The following is a 17,128-nucleotide window of genomic DNA, read 5'->3' on the forward strand; positions in this document are numbered from 1 at the left end:
CCAGCGTGAGTTTTAAGCCACCGGGTCCGGGACGCAAACCGCGGTCGACTACGTGGGAGTCCAGTGACATAGCCATTAGGCTAACTGCTGGTTCCCCCTAACAGTTCATTTTCACAAAGGTAAAATCAGGGCCAGCAAATAGTTAAGCAGTTATATCACTGGACTCCCACATGGCCAATTGCGGTTCAAGTTCTGGACATGGTGGCTTGAAACTCACGCCAGGCGTGTGTGCGTGTGTGCCCAAAATCCTGAAAGGAGAATGGAAGAGAAGGGAGTGTGGCATGGCCATCCCCGGGTGGGGCAGGATGATTTCTCACTTCTCCTCTCATTGTCTCTGTCTCGCTCGTTCTCAGGCAAGCACACGTGCCCTAAGAGAAAAACCTTAAAAAAGAAATCACAAAGGTAAAATAAAAGAATCTATCTTGGCATTCAATCATAAATTTGGAAATAAAGCTAAGACCATTATTTTCATTTCTAGAAACTATGAAAGTGATCTCAATTATTCTTTACGTATATATGGGGGGGGGGTTTGGCAAAGGATAAACCAAGAGAACTAGAGTCATAATAAATGTGGCATTTCTTCTGAATGCCCCTATAGAGAAATATTTGCATTTTTAAAATGAGCTGTGTATGGTGTGAATGTTCCCTGCAAGACTCATGTTAAAATGTAATTACCACTGTAACGAAACTAAGAGATGAGACCTTTAAGAGGTAATTAAGTAATGAGGTGCTCGGCCTTCATGAACAGATTAATGCCAATATTGATATCACAGGAATAAAGCAGTAACCTTGGGAGCGGGCTCTTGGCAAGTTCAGCTCTTTTCCTCTGTCTTGAGCTCGCACAAGTGCATTTTCTCATCATGTGACTCTTTCCACCACGGGCCCTTGCCAGATGCTGACACCATACTCTTGGATTTCCCAGTCTCCAAAACCATGAGCCAAATAAAATTCTTTTCTTTAAAAATCACCTAGTCGGTGGTATTGTATTATAGGGGCAGAAAATGGACTAAGACAGGTTGTAACATCAATCAAAAAATCCAAATCTGAGCCATTCTCTCCTGTAAACCGGAACAAAGACTTTCCAATAGATTATATGTACATTTGATTTCTTTTAACAACTCAAAAGTGTTTGGGGAGCTGGGCAGTAGCACACTGATAACACGACTGGGCCCGCATGGAAGGGCACCACGTTCATTCCTGGGGTCTCCCTGAGCACAGTGGGCACGGTGTGTGTGGCCCCATTTTCCTGGCAAGCTCAGACTGGGGTGGATCATTGACACAAAGACCCTATCGGAAGTGCCTTTCTCTCTGTCTCTCTCTGTTTCTCTCTCTCTCATGGAAAAATTAAAAACTTAAAGAAATCCAACTTAATTAAAAAGATTTTTGGGGGGGGCAGCAGGTGGTGTGGTGGGAAGGCACTATACTCCCACCTGGCTGACCACAGTTCAAGTCCCAAACCTGGAGCCTTGAGAATCACACCAGATGCATATGTGTGCATGCCCAAAGTCTCAGGAGGAGAATGGTGTTATGGTCATCCCCCCAAGGAGGTGATTTCTCATTTTTCCTCTCAGTGTCTCTCCCCAGCAAGCGTACAGGCTCTACTGCAAAAACCTTAAAAAAAAAAAAAAAGTGTTTTGGTCCTAAACTACATATACAAGACCAGTATGTGTATATCATTAATCCTGTGGGGAAGCCTTGTACCATCTGAAGTTCAGTTATCAGTACCCAGTTCATGACGATAATTACTCTATTAGTTGTAATTTTAAGTTTTTGGCCTAAAATTATTCCTACTAAAACTACATTAAGCAGGGCCAGCAGGAGGTATGAAAGTTAAGGTGCTGGATCCCACATGACCAGCTTCACAGTTCAAGTCTCAGACCCGGCAGCTTGAGAAGTGGAGAAGAAAGGATTGCGGCATGGGGGTAATGTCTCACTTTCCTTCTCTTTGTCTCTCTCCAGTGAGTGTACATACCCTATGGCAAAAACCTAGGGGGAAAATAAAGATAAACCTGAGAGTACATTTTTTAACTGTAAGAGAATATTATGTCAATCTATGGTGACAAATTTAAAAAATGAAAGAAAATGAGTGACTTCTTAACAAGATATAATTTATAATGAATATTTTTAGGCTTTTTGCCATAGGGCATGTATGCTCACTGGAGAGAGAGAGGGAGAGTGAAGACTCATCCCCTGAGGGAATGGCCACACTGCAATCCCTCCTCCATTCTTCTCCTGGGATCTTGGACATGTAAGCACTCATGCCCGGTGTGGTTTCCAAGCCACCAGGTCCAGCACTCAACCATAGTCAGTCATGTGGGAGTTCAGCACCTTAACCACCATGCCATCTGCTGGCCCCAATATATAAAAATGTTCATTAAAAAAGTAATAGAAAAATTGTTTAAATGACATACTACAAAGGAGAAAAACTCATGTGTGTTGTATCTATAAATGATTACATGAACATGAAAATCTGTGGAAGTGTGTGAATGTATTTACATCATTAAGAACATAGATGAGGAAGATTAACAAAAACATGACTATTAAAAAATGTCAAGGGCAGGACCAGCAGTTAGCGTAATGGCTATGTTGCTGGACTCCCACGTAGTCAACCACGGTTCAAGTCCCGGACCCGGTGGCTTAAACTCACACCGGGTGTGAGTTTGTGCATGCCCAAGATCCCAAGAGGAGAATGGAGGAGAAGGGATTGCGGCGTGGCTATCCCCCTGGGGGGTGATTTCTTGCTTTCTGTCTCTCTCTGTCTGGTGAGCGCACACGTCCTATAGCAAAAACCTCTTCAAAAAAAGAAAAAAAAATGTCAAGGGCTGGCACCATAGCACAGCAGTTAAGTGCTGTGAATAAGGAGTCAGACCCCACATGGCTGACCAGGGTTCGAATCCCAGCCCCAACAGCTTGAGAAACATACTAGGCATGTGCGCACATGTGCTCCAAATCCTGACGAGATGGGGAAATGGAGGAAAATGGACTGCACTGTAACTATACCCCACTGGAGGGTGTTCACTCGCACACTCTCTGGCAAGCCTATGTGACTACTGGCAATAAAAAAGGATCTACTTGATCGCATCTGTGTAAAATTAAACATATGCATGAAAGGATGACAACCAAAATGCTAATGGTGGTTACCTCAAGATGATGAGGCACCTCTGCTTTCAGAGCCACATCTCATTTCTACCTACCTTGGCAGTTGGTGCCTACAAACACTGAGCACAGGGATTGGAGGGGACAGTGTTGGTGAAATAACTTTCCAGGGGATCTCCATTCTGCTAAGGAGGCATTGCTCCAACATGAACACACATCAGAGTCATCTCGAGAGCTTACTAAAAAGTTCCTGGGCCCCACCCTTAGAGATTCACCTTTCCAATAAGCACCTCAGAGACCACACTTTGGGAATCGCATCCTAAGATAAATTTCAATACTTTAACATGTCACTGAAAGTGCTGTGATCTCCTATCCCACTCTCTTCTACCTTTCTTACCTATTTATTATCCTTTTATTGAAGTTTTGAGAATCAAATTCTTAAACATTCTTCTTCTTCTGCCACAACTGGAGCTGCCTGTGTGCTCAGTCAGTGAGGACCTGGTACCACTGTGTGAAGTGGCAGCTGAGGAGACTCCACTCACCATGGCCGACGAAAAGCCCAAGAAAGGAGTCAAGACTGAGAACAACGACCATACTAATTTGAAGGTGGCGGGGTGGTTCTGTGGTGCAGTTTAAGAGTAAGAGGCGTACACCACTTAGTAAACTCATGAAAGCCTATTGTGAACGACAGGGTTTGTCAATGAAACAGATCAGATTCCGATTTGATGGGCAGCCGATCAACAAAACAGACACACCTGCACAGGTGGAAATGGAGGATGAAGAGACAATTGTGTTCCAAGAGAAGACGGGAGGTGTCTACTAAAGAGGGAACCTGCTGCTTTATTCCAGAACTCTGTTCTCACAGACCAAGAACACATTCTGCAGGTGGTAGGGTGGATAAGGTGTTGGAATTCCCACATGGCTGACCATGGTTTGAGTCCTGGACCTGGTAGCTTGCTTTCTCACTCTCCCTCTCTCTCTCTGTCTTTCTCTGGCAAAACTCATGTGAAAAATAATACTAGCGACAATAATAATAATAAGTAATTTATTTAAAAAAAGAAAATCACAATTAGGTTTCAACACACCCTGATGACTGCAGTACCGTTTTCTCTATTCTTCATGTTCCCTTCCCCATTCCTTTATTGTACATAAAGTAACTGGCGTATGAGCACAAGCATGCTGCATTTTTTAAAACAAAATGGTCAATGGTATGTTTTAATTGACATCAAAACATGGGATGGGGAAAAATACTGGCTCTGTGAAAGTACCTCCTTTCTTCATTAGTGGCATGTACATTCAGCTCTTTATATATATCTTTTTATTCCAGTGAGCTATTTTGTTCTCACTGTTTTAACAAGAGAAAGAAAGAAGAAAAGAAAGAAGACCCCCAACAACATAAAAATCCTTGCATACCTTGTTTGATTGGAGAATTTTAATGTTTTTCATTTATCATTGTAAAACCAAGGACAATTTTATAACTTCTTTTGTACGTAGCTGTTACATGTAGGGCAATGTCTTTAAGTAGGGGTAAATTACTCTTAAAGAAAAAAAAGGAATCCTAGATAGTTTTCCCTTCAAGTCAAGCATCTTGTTGTTTAAACAAACTTGTTTAAAATGAAAAAAAAAAATCTTAAATATCTTTTCAAGTTTCTCAAATGTACCTAAAAATTCTCATTATTGGAGTATCTGCTCAGTAACTTAGAAGCATTTTTCATTTAATTCTCATAAAACCCTATGAGATGGAGGGGCTTGGACCTAGTTGGCAGCGGTATGGCTAAATGCACCAAGAAGGTCGGCATCGTCGGTAAATATGGGACCCGCTATGGTGCCTTCCTCCGGAAAACGGTGAAGAAAATTGAAATCAGCCAGCACACCGAGTACACCTGCTCCTTCTGTGGCAAAACTAAGATGAAGAGACGGGCTGTGGGGATCTGGCACTGTGGTTCCTGCTTGAAAGTGGTATCCGGTGGTGCCTGGACCTACACCACCACTTCGGCTGTCACAGTGAAGTCAGCCATCAGAAGACTGAAGGAATTGAAAGACCAGTAGAAGCTCCATAGACATTTGAAATATCACTAGCCTACAATAAATGGGTTAATTTATGAAAAAAAAAAAAAAACCTGTGAGATGGATACTACTGTCAGACCAAAGTTACAGATGGGAGAATTGAATTTGAAGAAAATCCTGCGTGCTCTTAGACTATCTACTGCCTTAAATCAATGGGGGAAAAAAACTCAACCAAAAAATAAATAAATAAAAATTATTCTACATTAAACTAGCAACATACACAATGAGAAAAAGCATGGTGATTATGAAATATCACTTAGAGGTCCTTCAATTTAGGGTCAAAGATTGTTACTATTTATATAACTTGCAGTACTGGTGGACACAGGCATTTGCAGATGGCAAAAGGGTAAATGACGTTTCTATATTCTTGGGTAAACACACCTGGGTGACGTGGAACCACAAAAGAGAAAATTTTTCAAGCCAGGCAGTTTGGAAGAAATGGGAAGCTTGTTTTATTAAACACAGGATGCTGCAACAAAGACCCCAAAATAAGCTGGCTTAATGTTGTAAAATCTAAGTTTCTTTCTCAATTAATGGTGTAGACACAGTCTAGTAGGTTTGTTCTGCAATGCTGGCCAAGCCTCCCGGTTCCTTCTATTAAACATACCTTGTTGCTTGCATTCCCAAATCTGCATGGTTGAGTTAGCTCACCACACAAGTCTGCCTTCCAGACCACATGAAGGGAGAAAGAGAACCAGGAGAGTGGATTCCCAGTCCACCCCAAGTATGCATTCTCAACACTGGGCAATATCATCCTCAAGGTGGCAAAGGCTAGTTCTTACAGAGAAGAGGGGCAAAAACAATTTGTCTTTTTATGGATAAAGCACTAAAAATATTCAAAGCAGACTAGATCACACTGAAAATCGAATCTCAGTTGTAAAGACAGAATTACTGGCCTAGAAAAATCCACCACGAAGACTGATAAAATTGTCCAAAAACATGAGAATACTATACGAAATACTAGATACCATCAAATGTCCAAACATCCAGATAACTGGTATCCCAGAAGGGGAAGAGACCCATAAGGGCATTGACAATATATTCCATGAAATCCTGGAAGAAAACATTCCAAATCTAGAGAGGCATTCAAAGATCCAGTCCCAAGAAATACAAAGGACCCCAAATATAATCAACCCAAGAAGATCTTCTCCAAGACAAATTATAGCCAGATTGACCAAAACCACAGACAAAGACAAGATACTAAGATTGGCAAGAGAGAAACGGCAAGTTACCTGCAAAGACTAACCCATCAAGCTGACAGTGGATCTCTCATTAGAAACAATGCAAGTGAGGAAAGAATGGGAAAATACATTCAAAGTGTTAAGGGAAAAGCAATTGCAACCACAGATACTATATGCAGCAAGATTATCCTTCATATGGGAAGAAAAGACAAGAGCATTCTCAGATAAACAAAATCTGAAAGAATTTACCAACACCAGACCAGATCTTCAAGAAATTCTGCAGGGAGTGCTATACCAGGAAAATTAAATACAGTCACACAGAAATAAGACTTCAAAAACTAAGAAAATGGCTAACTTAATCGTAGGGACAAGTCTGACATTGAATATTATATCCCAGAATTTAATTGGGAAAGTTGAATCTCAACAACAGATAAAGTACATGAGACTGAACTGGTGAAATAGAATTTTATGACTTCTGTCTAAAACATTGTTGATTTTTTTCTAGGCTTTGTTTTCCAATTTTAAGGATTTTTGTCCTGTCTTGAGCTGCCGATAGGTTCATGTACCTACTGTTTGAACAGAATTACAATCTGTTTCCTGGCTTTAAGTTTTAAGCATATTTCTTTGGCATTTCTTTGATTTATTAAAGTTAAATCTGCTTTTCTTGAGGGGAAAAAAAAGGCTCCTTGGGCCAGCCCATAACATGATGGTTAAGGTGGCTGAATCCTACAAAGCTGACTGCATGGTTTAAGTCCCCAATCAGTGGCTTGAGAAATACTCCAGGCACATGTGCCTATATGCCCAAAATCCCAAAAGGAAGAAGAAATGGAGGAGAAGGGATGCAGCATGATAACTACCCCACTGGGGATGCTTTCTCACTTTCCCTCTCTCAATCTCTATCCCTCACAGTCTCTCTTGGCAAACGCAGCCTCTGGTAAAATGTTTTTTAAAATTTAAAAAGACTCCTTACAGGAGTGGCAATGAGAAAGATTTGGAAACTCTTCAAAAGTTAAGAACCAGAAGTTGCATACATTGCTTTTGTTTCCAAGAACCTGGTCTCAAAGATAAACCTAGCTAGCTAGCTGCCAGGCAAGTTAGGAAACAGAAATCTCTAGTTGGGTGGCCACTTGCCCAGATTATACTGAGTTTCTCCTCAGATGAACCCCTTCAGAGGGCTCCCTGAGTTCCCTGCTATGACAGTTGGTTTCCTTCAGAGCAAGCAAGCCAAGAGACCAAGATGAAAACAACAAGGTCTTTTATGACCAAGCCTTGGAATTCACACACTGCTGCTTCCACTACCGTGTATATAAGAATACAGGCCAATCCCAATGAAAAATGGGAAGAGACTACGTAAGAGTGTGCGTACCAGGAGGCTGGATCTGGGGATCTTCTAGGAGATTGGCTTTTTATGTGGATGTATAATCAGAAGTTCCCATAATTGTATAAGTGAAAACAAAACAAAAAACTCATTCCAGATAAATGCTACTTGTCCTCTAAGCCCCTGATGAAACGTTAACTTCCTGGCCAGAATTGACTGCTTTTTTCTTTGTGATTCTACATCATGATTCCCACTTCCAGTCTGACATCTACCACACTACCTAAAAGTTCACCATGTACAATGTTATTTTCCAGTGGAATACAGGACTTCAGGCTTCCTTATTTTGATGCCATACAAGCTTAAGGCAGTGTTAAACTTTTAAAAAATTGCCAGTCACTATCAATTACTGGTAGGAAAACCAGTCTGAGACCAAAGAGAGAAAAAAGCCTACTAAATTATCTATTAGTTCATCACATATTTGCCATGTGAAACTAAAAGATGCTTAAAACAACCAAGCAACTCAGCAAGCACAAAACAAGTTCAGAATGCAAATTTATTCATTTCAATGATACATAGAATTTCCTTGTCAACTAAAACTTTTGCATAGATAATTTCACATGAGAAGTCAAATTAAAATCTACACTTTCCTGCATGACTTATTGTAGGGGAAAAGGTGTGTTTTTATGGAAAACTATGCTTTGTTTGATCAATGCTCTTTTAGATGATCTGATTTTTAGCCTTTCATTGCTGTTAAGAAATTTTACCTTAGTAGTTTCTATGGAAGAAAATGGACAGCAATACAGATAACTCTGGCCAGGCACGTAAATTCTGTCTGGTGGAGATGTCACCAATACCCTTCTCCACTGTGAAGAGGCCAGGTCTGCCTTCATTTGCATACTCATTTCATGTCTGTTCCCACCACTCTCTAACTAGGAAGAGTGGATCACTGCACCTAAACATTATACAGATAACGCAGTTTCTGCTGATCACCTGCTTTTCTTATGGAAGTCTGGAATTTTGGTACAGGTAAGGCAGAGGGTGCCTAGGCGACCAGCCCCTCCCAAAGAAACCTTGAGCACTGAGTCTCTAATGATCTTCTCTGATAGACAATAGTTCACATACATGATCTCAATTATTAAACACATTCTATGAAACTCCACTGGAAGAGGATACTCGGATGCTTGTTTCTGGTTTCCTTTGGATCTCGCCCCATGCATCTTTTCCCTTCACTACTTTTGGTTTGTATGCTTTCCCCGTAATAAATCATAACTTTAGGTATGACTACATGCAGAGTCCTGTAGGTCCTTCTAATGAACCACGGAACCTGAGGGTGGTCTGGGGATCTTGACACATCTCCCTTTACTCGCTCTACTCCTGTGGTTATGGCCTGCACTGCAAAGGATGGGAGATGTCTCCCTGAAGAAACTTTTTGAAAAACTAAATAAAAAGGAGACCAGCAGGTGTTGTAGTGGTTAAGGTGCTGGACTCCCACATATTCGACCACGGTTCAAGTCCTGACCTGGTGCTAGTCAACCACGGTATCCCACCCTAGGATACTGTCATGGACCTGGCTCTTGAAACTCATGCTGGGAATGTTTGTGTGCGTGCCCAAAATCCCAAGAACAGAATGGAGGAGAAGAGATTATGGCATGGCCATCCCCCTAGGGGGGATTTCTCACTTTCTATCTCTCTGTCTCTCTGGCAAGTGCACGTGCCTTATACCAAATCACTCTCTCTAAAATAAATAAATAAATAAATAAAAAATAAACAAAAAGAAAAAGAGGTTCAAAGGCCAGAAACAATGAAGAAAGCAAAAGAAAACTGAAAACAGGAAGTTCCTCAAATATTAAGTAACAGAATAGCCATATGATACATTAATCCTGCTACTAGGCATACCAGGGGTCTTGAAAGAGTTCATGAAAAATGTGTATTATGAAAAAGGTATACGGGAACCAGCAGTTAGCATAATGGCTATGTCGCTGGACTCCCATGTAATCGACCGCGGTTCACGTCCTGGACCCGGTGGCTTAAAACTCACGCCGGGCGCGTGTGTGTGCGTGACCAAGATCCCGAGAGGAGAATGGAGGAGAAGGGATTGCGGCATGGCCATCTGCCCTGGGGGGTGATTTCTCGCTTTCTGTCTCTATGTCTCTCTCTGTCTGTCTGGCGAGCGCACGTGCCCTATAGCGAAAATCTCTCAAAAAAAAAAAAAGTATGCATGAATTTCAAAAACTTTTGCCCCAAAATAAACACATTCTCTTTTTCCACTAAGTTTTTGAAGTACCTTCATATATCCAATGGAAAGGAAATCAGTCTGTGGTAAAGATATCTGAACCCAATGTTTATTATTGCAGCACTATTCACAATAGCCAAGATATGAAATCAACCTAAGTGTACACATCAGCAAATGAATAAAAAAGTTACATGTAAGGGGTCCAGAATTTGTCCTAACTTACTATAACAAGTCTGAACAGGATCTACTTTAAAAGCAGCCTCTTTCACAGCAACACGAATTATGCTAAACTTGAAGCAAGAACAAATAGTAAACCTTACAGTGACACTTGGGTGAGGGATGGTAAAATCATTAGTGCTTTATGAAAAGTTTATGGCGACAATGCTCCAAAGAAATCAGCAGTTTACAAGTGGGTAATTCACTTTAAGAAGGGACATGATGATATTAAAGATGACGCCCACAGCAAGCAGACCATCCACATTAATTTGCGAGGAAAAAATTAATCTTGTACGTGCCCTAATTGAGAAGAACCGACAATTTACAGCAGAAACAGTAGACAACAGCACAGACATTACAACTGGTCCAGCTAGACCAGTTTCTTTCCAGTTTATTTTCTAACTAGAAAATTAAAATTGAGTAAACTTTCTGCCTGATGAGTGCCAAACCAGTTGAGCCCAAATCAGCTGCACACAAAAGCAGAAGCCTCCCATGGAAATTTGAAACAAGTGGGATGAAGATCCTACAGGATTTCTTCAAAGCATTATAACAGGAGATGATACATGGCTTCCCCAGTACGATCCTGAAGATAAAGTGATGGCTGCCAAGAGGAGGATGTAATCAAATCAAATAAAGGGGGACCAGCAGACGGCATAATGGTTACATCGCTGGACTCCCATGTAGTCGACTGTGAGTCAAGTCCCAGACCCAGCAGACCAAAACTCATGCTGGGTGTGAATGCATGCATGCCCAAAATCCTGAGAGGAGCCTGGAAGAGAAGAGATTCAGGAGTGCCCATCCTCTCCTGGGATGATGTCTCGCTTTCTGTCTCTCTGTCTCTCCCTCTCTCCAGCAATAATCTCTCAAAAAAAAAAAATCAAAGGGTAGACTGATCCAGCAATAATCTCTCAAAAAAAAAAAAAATCAAAGGGTAGACTGATCAAATGCAAAGGTCAGGTAAATAGTGTTTTGGGATGTCAAGGTATTTTGCTTACTAACTTTTTTTATATAGTCACGGCATTTTTTTAAAAAAGAATTATTTTATTTAACTTTATTTATTTATTTAGAGGGACAGAGCAAAAGAGAGAGACTGAAAGTGAGAAACCAAGCTGCCAGGTCCAGGGCTCAAACTACAGTCAGCTATGTGGGAGCCCAACGCCCTTCACCACTATGCTACCTGCCAGTTCTAGAGGGGCAAAGAACATAACATCTACTTATTATGACAGTGTTTTAAGAAGGTTAGTGAAGGGACCAGTAGATGGTGTAATGGATATGTTGCTGGACTCCCACATAGATGACCATGGTTCAAGTCCCAGACTCAGAGGCTTAAAACTTATGGTGGGCACATGTGCGTGCCTGCCCAAAATCCCGAGAGGAGAATGGAGGAGAAGGGACTGCAGCGTGGTCATCCCCCTGGGGGGGTGATTTCTTGATTTCTGTCTCTCTGGAGAGAGCATACACGCCATATAGCAAAACTAAGAAAAAAAGAAGAAGAAAGTTAGAGTAAAGCTTTAGCAAAAAGATGCCCAGGAAAGCTTCACCAAAGAGTCCTTTTTTTCCCACAAGAATGCTCCTGCTCATTCCTCTCATCAAACAAGGGCATTTTTCCAAGAGTTTTGTGGAAAATTATTAGGCATCCATCCGCACTACAGTCCTGATTTGACTCTTTTTGATTTCTTTTTGTATCCTAATCTTAAAAAATCTTTCAGGGGTACCCATTTTTCTTCAGTTAATAACTTAAAAAAAAAAGTCACCGCTGACCTGGCTGAATTTTCAAAATTCTCAGTTCTCTGAAAGCAATGTCACTAAATGGCTGGTACCACTGCTCACAAAAGTGTCTGAAACCTGATGGATCTTACGTTGAGAAATAAACATAATTCCATTCTCTTTTCTTTGAACTCCATTTTTCACGACCTTTTAAAAGTTCCCATTACATACACCATGGAATACTATGCAGCCATTAAAAGGAATGAAATCTTGCCACTGGAGGTAACATATGCAAGCTTGGAGGACATTAGGTTTAGGGAAAAAAAGCCATACACAAAAAGAGAAACACTGCATGTTCTCACTCATGTGTGGGAATTAAAAAAGATGACTTCATAAAGGTAAAAAGTTGAAGAATGACTACTAGTGGCTAGGAAAGAAGGGATAGAGTAATATTCGTTAATGGAAACAAAATTAGATAAGAGGAAACAACTTCTGGTGTTATAAAGTATAGTAGGGTAAATATAGTTGACAACAATTTACTGTTTATGTCAGAGTAACGAAAAACGAGAATCTGGGGTGTGACAAATTGCTGAGATGTTGGAAAAAAAGAGCTACCCCAATTTAATAAAGGCACATTGTGTTCTTATACTGAAAAGTCACATTGTACCCCACAAATATGTTCAATTATTATATGTCAACTAAAAAACTTCCGAAACAAAAACTACAAGTAATATCTTTGAAAGGATAAGGAAATAGGGGCTGGCTCCATGACGCAGCAGTAACGCATTGTATAAAAGAAGCTGGATCCCACACGACAACCATAGTTCAAATCCGCAGGCGAGTCAGCCTGAAGCACACAGGGAACATGCATCAGTGCCCAAGATTTAATGGGCTAGAGGATTGGGCGAAGGGGGTCATGGCATGACTGGACACTGTGAGGAGTGCTCATCCCTCTCTCCTCTTGCTCTCTCTCTCACTCTCATGTGTGTGCACAAGCAATCTGTCATGAGTTTTTTAAAATTAAAATTAAAACACTGGATTTATAAAGTAAGGGCAGAATGCAATAAAAAGTAATCATAAAACAAGATGATCAAAAGGAAATATTGAATGGAAGGGCTAAAAGATAGAGGTGATATTAGTAGGTGGCATGGTGTTTAAGGGTGCTGGACTCCCACATGGCCAACGGCAGTTCAAGTCCCAGACCTGCTGGTTCGCTTTCTCGCTTTCCCTCTTTCTCTCTCTCTCTGTCCCTCTCTGGTCAAATTAAAAATAAATAAATACATAAATAAATAAAATAAAGTCCAATTTAAAAAAAGAGATAGAGGTGAGAAAAATCACCTGGAGGAACTGAAAAAAAAAAAAATGAAGAAAACTGAAAAAAAAAAAGAAAAAAGACAATAAGAAGATTACAGAATTCATCCAGAAAGTCCAAAATCCAACTAAAGAGAAAGCAAACAATATATTGAAAGGAGAAAATAATTAATTTCACTAAGTAAGAGGAAAAACACGGTGGAGTCTTAAGTTGAAAAGAGCCAAGTATGGAGCACAGAAAATGAAAAAAAAAAAAAAAAAGATTCATACCAAAGGCACAAAATCATAAAATTTCAAAATACCACAGAGAAAATACTAAAAAGTTCTCATAAAAGAAAAACAACACACACACAGAGGAACACAAAACCTAACAACACCAGATTTCTTAACAGCAATCCTGGACTGACAGCAGACACATTAGAATCAAATCTTTAAAATTCACGGGACAGCTCTGTGAAGCAGTGGTAATGTGTTACTCAAGAGAAATAGGATTCCACATGGCGACCTCAGTTTGAGCCCCTGACCCAGTCAGCCTGAGGCACACATGCAAGTGTTCAAGATCATCTAACAAGATGGAGGACTGAAGGGGATTGAGCATGACCATATACTGTGAACGGTTCTTCTCTCTCTCTCTCTCTCACACTTGCACATGCATGTGCTCGATCATAAAGGTAAAAAAAAAAAAAAAATTCTTTTTTAAATTCTGAAGGGCCGGACATTGGGCAGGGGTAAAATGCAACCCTCTGTAAGGCTTACCCACATGAAGTTCCAGGCATGAAAAACATACTCTAGCATGTTTTTCAACCTACTGGGCCAAGATTCAAGCTGCAGTGGGATCCAGCTCTTCAACCACTAGGCAACCGGGCCAGCCCAGGGTACCCTATTCTTATTTTATGGGTACAATCTCTTTTCTTATCTCTTTAAAGATACTACTCTTGGGAACCAGCAGTTAGCGTAATGGCTATGATGCTGGACTCCCACGTAGTCGACCACGGTTCATTTCGGACCCGGTGGCTTAAAACTCACGCCAGGCGCGTGTGCTGTGTGCCCAAGATCCCGAGAGAGAACGGAGGAGAAGGGATTGCGGCGTGGCCATCCCCGCTGGGGAGTGATTTCTCGCTTTCTGTCTCTCTGTCTCTGTCTGTCTGGCGAGCGCACATGCCCTATAGCAAAAACCTCTTTAAAAAAAAAATAAAAGAGAGAGATACTACTCTTTAGGTTTGATCCAAACATAGAACCAGGCCAGATTAGAATATGAAGAATGGGAGCCATAGAAAGGAAGACATTTTTTCCCCTCCCTATTTATTTATTTATTTATTTGTTATGATTTTCAGGCCTACTGCCAGCCCCAGAAGGAAATTCTGATGAATTTTCTTTCTTTTAAGAGTTATTTATTTAATTTTATTCATTCATTTATTTATTTTAATTTGACCAGAGAGAGAGAGAGAGAGGGAAAGTGAGAAAGCAAGCCACCAGGTCCAGAACTCGAACTGTGGTCAGCCATGTGGGAGTGTACAGCGCCTTAACCACCACACCACCTGCTGGTCCTGGAAACTGATGGATTTTTGTATTTGTTGGCCCATTGGATGACATTGGGCCATTTGGGGAAAAAATAAACATAAAATGCTAGAAAATTAATGAAGGAAACAATCTTCATTTTCTGTTAGACTCAAAGCCTAATTATGTGTACCTACCCGTAATGATATGAAACCTAACTGATTTAACCAAATACTGAGATCAAATCTCAATGAAGAGAATAGAAGTAAAGTGATGAATCATTTTTTTTTCTTTGGAGAGTTTTTTGCTAAAGGGCGCGTGTGCTCGCCAGACAGACAAAGAGAGATAGAGAGACAGAAAGCGAAAAATCACCCCCCAGGGGGGATGGCCATGCCGCAATCCCTTCTCCTCCACCGGGTCTGGGACTCAAACCGTGGTTGACTACATGGGAGTCCAGCAACATAGCCATTACTCAACTACTGGTCCCTCTGTGGCAATTTTAAAGAACTGCTTATTTTTTCAATGATGTACATGTATTACATTAAAAATAATTTTCTTTTAAATAATTTAATGATTAATTAGACTAGAAGTGTTTTCAATGCTTCAATTCATGTTTAAGTACATGAAGAGATTTCTTCACATGGCAAGAGTGTTGTATTCAACACCCAATGACAAAAAAAAAAATCAAATCACAATTTTTTCCTGTCTCTTCATATACTTTTTTTATTCGTTCTGTGCTAATTGCTTTTTAGAAAAAGTTTTATTGAGGATGCTTTCTATGTAAAGCCCTCTCACACACATTGTAAAATATAGGAAGCAATGGAAGATGGCCAGTAGGTGTCATGGTGGTTAAGACACTGGATTCCCACATGCCTAACCGCAGGTCAAGCCCCAAACCCAGTGGCCTGAAAATCACAATAAATAAATAGATAAATAAAATGTTGTTTAGTTTTTTTTGAAAATCACAATAAATAAATAGGTAAATAAAATGTTGTTTAGTTTTTTAAAAAAAAGTAATGGAAGAAAATTGCAAATATGGTACATAGAAGAAGGAAAGAATATAAATCCATTTTCACTGTTATACATATAAAATATCTCTGGAAGGTTAGGCAATAAGTTAGCAATAATGATTACCAAAGATAGGCAAAATGGAGAAATGGGAATTAAGATAAGAAATAGGGAAAAAGAAGACTTTTCATTGTATACCTTTTCTAACTTTTTAATCTTAAACACTGCGAAATTATTGCTGACTCAAAGTCATACCTCTTTATCCTGGTACGAAATTAAAATATAATTGTTTTTAAAAATTTGGAAAATAATAGGGGCCGGCAGATGGTGTGGTGGTTAAAGGTGCTGGACTCCCACTTCGCTGACCATGGTTCTAGTCTCGGACCTGGTGGTTTTCTTTCCCACTTTGCCTTTCTGTCTCCCTCTGATCAAATTAGAAAATAATAATAACAATAATAATTATAAGTTTTTTAAAAAGTTAAATAAAAATAATTCCTTTTTAAAAATTTGGAAAAGAATCAAATAAAGACAGTACACTGCCCGAAATTCCACCTGCCTGGCAATAACTTCTTTGAACATTTTGATGTACATATAGTGCAGTCACATCTCACATAATGAACTTGCATACGTACATGAAAACCTGAACACCTTTCAATCCTTACAATAATACATCTATTAATCTATATTATGATTATAAAAGCCCAAATAAAATAGCAAGGAGCAGATAAGCAGGGACATTTGAAAATTCCCCCATTCATCTTAAGGAATTTATTTGATGATTATTTCAAAAATAGAAGAATTTTGGGACCAGCAGTTAGCGTAATGGCTATGTCACTGGTTTCTCATGCAGCCGACTGCAGTTTGAGTCCCGGACCCAGTCGCTTAAACTCACGCCAGGCGCGCGCGTGTGCATGCATGCCCAAGATCCTGAGAGGAGAATGGAGGAGAAGGGATTGCGGCGTGACCACCCCCCTTGGGGGGTGATTTCTCGCTTTCTGTCTCTCTGTCTCTCTCTGTCTTTCTGGCGAGCGCACGCGCCCTATAGCAAAAACCTCTACAAAAAAAGAAAAGAAGATCTAGATATATGTCTAGATATAAGAATAAAGCCTTTCATTTTTCCTTCTCTCGATTTAACTGAAAGGTTTTTGGTTTTGTTTTTGAGTGATTTTTTTTTTCTGTAGGGCACGCGTGCTCAACAGAGAGACAGAGAAAGTGAGAAATCACCCCCTGAGGGGTGACTACACCACAGTCCCTATTCCTCCAGTCTCCTCTTGAGATTTTTGGGCATGCACGCACGTCTAGCGTGAGTTTCAAGCCATCCGGTTGATCATGTGGGATTGACCTTAACTATTATGCCACCTGCTGGCCACAAAAGATTTTTGAATTTTAGTACACAGAAAAAAAATCTCAAAACGGCAAGTCAAAATTTTAAATCAAGTACAATCTTCATTATACTTCAGGATCTTTTCTTTTCTTTTCTTTTTTTTTTTTTTT

General features: G+C 40.2%; 2 protein-coding genes and 1 pseudogene across 2 annotated transcripts in view; 2 read left to right on the top strand and 1 right to left on the bottom strand.

Annotated features, from left to right (window-relative positions):
* ZNF638 (zinc finger protein 638) overlaps nt 1-17,128 on the bottom strand; it is a gene marked incomplete in the record, with an annotated part of 146,080 nt that overhangs the window by 122,773 nt on the left and 6,179 nt on the right.
* Nucleotides 3,640-3,919, top strand: LOC102492976 (small ubiquitin-related modifier 2 pseudogene; annotated as a pseudogene).
* LOC106735158 (putative 60S ribosomal protein L37a) lies at nt 4,867-5,146 on the top strand. The gene has a single exon (XM_014588903.2). It carries the CDS (start codon nt 4,867-4,869, stop codon nt 5,143-5,145), a length of 279 nt encoding a protein of 92 aa, XP_014444389.1. The 3' UTR covers nt 5,146.

Source organism: Tupaia chinensis, unplaced genomic scaffold (genome assembly GCF_000334495.1).
Source record: "Tupaia chinensis unplaced genomic scaffold, TupChi_1.0 Scaffold000316_1, whole genome shotgun sequence".
Lineage (NCBI taxonomy): Eukaryota > Metazoa > Chordata > Mammalia > Scandentia > Tupaiidae > Tupaia > Tupaia belangeri.